The 6,000-nt window shown below is 38.1% G+C and overlaps 1 protein-coding gene across 2 annotated transcripts in view; it reads right to left on the bottom strand.

Moving 5' to 3' along the window:
- Window positions 1–538: 538 nt before the first annotated feature.
- wnt2bb (wingless-type MMTV integration site family, member 2Bb) overlaps window positions 539–6,000 on the bottom strand; it is a 28,002-nt gene continuing 22,540 nt past the window's right edge. For both annotated transcript variants that reach the window (XM_056729798.1, XM_056729797.1), the window contains exons 3-5: window positions 4,791–5,068; window positions 4,214–4,478; window positions 539–1,479 (exon numbers count right to left, since the gene is read on the bottom strand). In XM_056729798.1, the coding sequence (XP_056585776.1) occupies window positions 1,250–1,479; window positions 4,214–4,478; window positions 4,791–5,068 (773 nt within the window). In that variant the 3' untranslated portion in view covers window positions 539–1,249. The remainder of the gene's footprint in view (window positions 1,480–4,213; window positions 4,479–4,790; window positions 5,069–6,000) is intronic.

The raw sequence follows: 6,000 nt of genomic DNA, 5'->3' as shown, positions 1-6,000 counted from the left end.
AGAAAATGTCCATTGTGGCTGGATTTATTTGTTACAGGCTAGTTTTGAAAATACAGTAAAAACCTAAAATTACAGAAAACTGGGTAATTTTACAGGGGAAAATTATATTTTACAGTGTATTTCTGGCAGAAAAGGGATTTTTACAGTGTACGGTTTCACTGAGAAATAATGATGTCACTTGACTTTAATCCATCTAAATATTAGTTATAATATTAATATTATAACTAATATAATAATAATAATATAATATTAATAATAATATTACCTGCAATTTTATGTGAGGTGAAAAGAGAGGGAAACGTTACGGATTGGAGCTTTTATATCTTATGTTGTGCATTGCTGAACTGCAAACAGATAAGATATGATTAAAAAATAATGTTTCTGTAATACTCAGGACTATAATGCTCAAAAAATTTAAAGTTTAAAAATGACTTCAATGCTTAATTTATTACTTAATGACTTTATATGAATTTAATAACAATAATAACACAGTTCAGATGTACCATAGCACAGGAGAGCTGAAGAGAGCTTACACCTCTACCAGTCACAGCTGTTAATACCGTCATGTTTACACAGGTAATGAGTTTAATCACAACACAATCATTTTTCGCTCAACTGATAGCTAATGTCCTTAGTGCAGGCTCAATTATATTATTAATATTATGTCTAGCCTTTTCAAAATCCTCTGGAGCTTCTTAAGAAGCTTTCTGATAGGGTCCATAGAAAGTGAGCAGTCCACACATCCAGTGGCCATCCATTCTGTCCTCTTGAGCTCCTGTGAATATCATCATACATTCTGTAATATTCATCAACGATGAGTCAAAGTAAAATACCGTATGGGCATGTGATGCATGTTTAGTACACAGTTGAGTGTGATGTATATTTAGCTATTGATAATATCTGATAGGCTCAGAGTCATTTTAAAAGCAGCACACCTTTTGACAACACTCGTAGAACAAATTCTCATATCAATACACAAAAAACTACACACAGAAGCTTTAACGTCCTTTGATCAATTCAAAACAAACAAACAAAGAGGAAGAGAGAAAGACAAATCTGCCATATCGGGCATAGTGTGCAAGGCGCTCATGGGAAATGTGGATTTCATTTGTAGTGCTTTCACAAAAACATTTCAAATAAAGCCATGCAACGAATAAGTGGGACTGGGGGAGAAAGATTGCAAGGTGTGGGCTTCATATCATAGAATGCCGTGGACAAAATCCTGAGGAAGGGGAGGAAGGGGTGAGTCTCAGGTCTGGTCCAGCCATTCGGCACGTTTAGGGGCTTTGCAGGTGTGGATGTCGACGGCCTCCTCGCAGTCTTTACACTCTACAGCGCAACACCACTTAAACTTGCACTCGCACTTTGTGATGCGTTTCACTCGTGTGGTGTCGTAGCCCCGCCCACAACACATGACCTCGCAGCTGTCGGTCCCCCGGGATGTCTTGTTACAGACCCGACCGGCGGTACCCAATGAACCTGGAACGATATTATAATTCTTTTTAGAAATACATAAACTGTAAAACCTGTAAAAAACATTTTTGGTTCCCAAAAACCCATTTAGTCAACTTTTGTGCAAGAGATGTTCAAGGTACTTTATTGAACCACACCATACAGGAACTTCTTTTAAGATTATATGATCCTGCTAAAAAAAGATCCAAATATATTTTTAGCATGAAATCATTGTTTGTCATTCACCTTGGAGCTGAGTGGTTTGGTTGATGTTGTAGAACAATGACATAAAAAAAACTTCAGGTAACAAAGATGGCACATGACAGGCGCTCTTGAATATTCTGACACTTGGAAAACACAGTCACAAAATCACAGCATTGATGAAGAGCTACAGATGCATCACTTCTTAATGCAAAGTTTTGGGAAAATTATAAAATATCATGTTATTGTGTTTTAACGCCTGTTGTTGTTTCGCGAGGTTAAAGGCAGTGGACAGTGAGGCTCCCGGTGTAGTAATCTCTTTTCGCCCTACGGCCATGAGAACCAGAGAGTGATGGTTTTGCTGGCAGCTTTGAAAGAACAGGATTTGAAAAATGAGCCTGTTGTATCCTTGGGGTGCAAATTCCAGTGGGATGGTGATGGTGGTGGTTGGGGGGTAAGCGCATTGACCCTCTAAAATCACTGAGCTGTAAACTGTCTGTCTGAACCAAACACAAACCAAACAAACACTCAAACCATCAGAGTGATGCATGAGCTGTATCAGAGTACCGCAGTACTCATCTGGAATACCAGGAGTAACGTTGCGTTCAAAGCTTGCGTGACAATTTCCTGCTATGGGTAATTTGTCAGAAAATATTGTGCATGAAGAAGACTGTTATAGAAAAATGTGCATCATAGTGATCAAATACTTTCTGCTTGTTTACATTTGGCTTTACCCAAAACGACCTGTAAGTCACACATTTTATCAGTCGGTACCCTCCCTGGGACTGAACCCATGACCTTAGTGTTGCTTGAGCGCTGCCGAGCTACAGGAACCCTGCTGTGGTGCGTGACACTATTGACTGGTGGATATCTTAGTGCACATTTTCTTACTGCCTTACATTTTCTGATATAATTAAATAGTCATTTCAACTTACTTTGAATCTTGACTAGTGATGAACTGCTGTAGCTTCTTAAAAAAGTTGCAATTGCATAAATTATTTTGATGAGGTAAATAATGTGAAAACATATGTTGCCATGACTTGAACTGAGTGAATTATTTTGTCTAGTTTTTGTAATGTTTTGATGTACTGGCTTTTGTACTAAATGGTGTTTTTTTATTTGGTGAGCATTTGTACAGGTATTCTAGATGACTCGTGCAGAGGTGTGTGTTTCCCAGCAGTGTCTGAGAGGATTAACAAAGCAAAAAAATCCAGTCTCACCTCTCATGACCCTGTCAAAGTCTATTTTTCCCTTTTTCCCTCAGGCTGTATGGTTAGGTTTAGAGTTAGGCAGGTGTGAAAGGCAATTTTCAGATATCTGACTTTCTTGTAAAAACTGACAATGCTTACTGCTATCAGACTGGATATGAGAGTGAGTGGGGATTCCTAAAGGACCTGTAACTGGTGACATACCTAATAGTTTTAATAAACAAATTGGTTTCCTGCTTTCATTCATTAGACAGGCTGAGCATAGCCTGCTCCCTGATGTCTGTGTATGATCTGCACTCTTTACTCTGAGAAGTCCACAGAGCAGAGTATGACGCACATTTCATTGATACAGAGTGACTCAGCAGAAGAAGAAATGTTCAAGTGTTGATTTCATTATTTCAAAATGAGTCAGCTGTATACAGGACTTTATTTACATTTCTTATACATTCTACTTGTTTTTATAAATCCCCATGTATGACAACGTGTTCATACCAGACATGAAACAACGCACAACATATTTAAAAAATATTCTAATATTCGTTTTATCTTGTTGTGTATCGTCATCAGCTGGCGTGGACAAAAACGTGTTATACTGCGATACATTTACCCAGATTAATAAATACTTTTTGCTCTTTTACTAACTTATATTGACTTTTAATATATACAAATCTAACATTAATTAAATAGGAAAATTTTTATATTACATTTAACCAATAGTGATTACAGACGTGGAAAAAACTAAGAGACCATTTCAAAGATCCTTTTCAGTGTGTCTGAATTTACTATTTATATGTATGTGTTTAGGTAAAATAATTAATTTTGCTTCATAGTGTGAACTACATTTCTACCAAATTTCAAATAAGAATATTGTTTATATTTGCATTTATTTGCAGGAAATGAAAACTGGAGAAAATAAAAAAAATAACAGAAAAGATGCTCTGTATTTTTCCAGACTTCAAATACTGCAAAGAAATCAAGTTCAGTTTGCCTTCTAAGCAATACATGAGTAATATTTGTACATGTATTTAGAAAAAGTTCAATTTTTTTATATGGTAACCACGATTTATATAACAGTCTTGTCATGCTGTCAGTTTTTCACATTGCTTTTTTGGAAGACGAAATTCAACAAACACTGGACTGGAATGGCCACAAAACATCTAGAAATGCTGAATAAATGAAAATTTGGAATGCGGCTGTATATAATTTGTAATATTTGGATTTTGAATTGTGATTGGTCTTCATTTTTAAACATTTTGATTGGGATTCTGATTGATTCTGTCTCATGCTTTGCATTTATTTAACCATTTTATTAATTCAACGTTAAAAAATGCATCAAAGTCAATTTTTCTTACCTGCAGCTTTGTCCACGAGGCAGTAATCGGGGGAGTTCTCAAAGTACACCAGGTCATTTTTGGTGGCTTTCCTAAAGTCTTTATTTGCAACTGTGAATCCTGTTTTGTCTTGATTCACGATGACTTCGATGGCACCGTTGTATTTCTTGCGGAGGAAATCTCCTGTTTTGCGAAAATCTGACATTGCCAACCAACAGGTTCTTAGAGTACATGACCCACTGACTCCATGACACTTACACTCCAACTTCATAAAGCGCTTTACTGCCTGTGAAAGAGGGCAAGAAAACAGAAAGAAACAGTAAGAGCCCAAAGTATTGATTATTACCAAAGTTTGATAAGTTTTACTTCATTTTCTAACAAAGTGTCATTTGCGTCTGCATGCAAATATAACATATAGCTTTCCTGTAGCTCAACTCATAAAGCTACGCTTGCAACCCCAAACTCACTGGTTCTATTCCATAGGATTGCACAAACATTTTGCATGTACAACTTGAACATGTTGCTTTGTGTAAATAGCAGCATGCATTAATTTACTTTCAATTGGCAGCTTTTCACTTATTATAAGACTTCATCTCACCATTCTCCCACAGCGGTTGTTGTGAAGATTCATGAGTGCACGTGCGTCCTTCACCGTCCGCTCTTTGGCATCTACGAAGGCTTTAGCGAACTTTATGCCATAGTTAATGTTATCACTGCATCCACCCCAGTCGAATTCTCCTCGCTCATCTCTGTACCGGCCACGCTTGTGCGGGTCACAGTTGCACGTCTTCAGCTCCCCCTGACTGCATGCACGGGTAATGGCGAAAACCACTCCTGCCGAGGAGATGGCGTACACAAACGCCGCCTCTCGACTGCCTGTGCACACCAGACATTAAAACCATGAAGCCACAACAAACACACTTAGATCCTTATTCACACACTCGAAGACACTTAATCACACCCTCCGCTCTCCTCAAGAGAGAACCACATAATCCCAAACATCACTTACGATTTGCCCGCCAATGACCCGCCACACTAGGGGTGTGTCTAACCCCAGTGTGAGTGTTTGGTTTAAATATTAGTACAGGCCTAATCCCTCCAGGGCGGGCCATTCTCCGCTAGGATAAACTGTTTGAAGGTTAGCAGTCTGATAGCGAACCGACGGAGTCAGCCGAGGTTGGCTGCTATTTCTGACCCTCCTGTCCTCTGCGAACATGGCCTGTGTGTTTGGACTCCCATCATTCACACTGACTCAACTGGTTTGACTCAACACAAGAAAATATGAAAATGTAAATCATCCGATCCCCGGTAAGGTTAGGAGGGGTGTGCGCTATTTCACAGCTCTGTGATTGAATGAAGTATGTTGGATTAACACATTTTTTTCAAAAGGTGCTACAAAAGGTGCACGGCAATGCCATAGAACCATTTTTGGTTCCCCAAAGATCCTTCAAAGGTTCTTAAAAGAAAATAGACACATTTCTATTCTAGAAAGCATTTCATTGGACAAAATGTTCCACAAGTCATCAACATTTTGATCCGTCACTATTTAATTTAATATATGTCAACTTTTTATGGTCACCATCATAAAAAGTGATCTCAAAACCTACATAGGCTACACGGCAAAACTCTCAATTTTAAATAGGGATTGTATCACACCATCATTTATACGGCTAAATAATCTCTGAAGAAAAGCTGATTTTTGTAATAGCAGGGTTGGTGTTTATAGGAGAATCTTCTCTTGGCAAGCGTTCCAACTCTTATTCATTTCATAAACTGAATACGCACAGCACTACGAGAGGTTGTCTGTC

This window comes from Triplophysa dalaica, chromosome 18, assembly GCF_015846415.1.
Source record: "Triplophysa dalaica isolate WHDGS20190420 chromosome 18, ASM1584641v1, whole genome shotgun sequence".
Classification (NCBI taxonomy): domain Eukaryota; kingdom Metazoa; phylum Chordata; class Actinopteri; order Cypriniformes; family Nemacheilidae; genus Triplophysa; species Triplophysa dalaica.
Note: the sequence above shows the minus strand (reverse complement) of the source record. Positions and strands in the feature narration are given on the sequence as shown.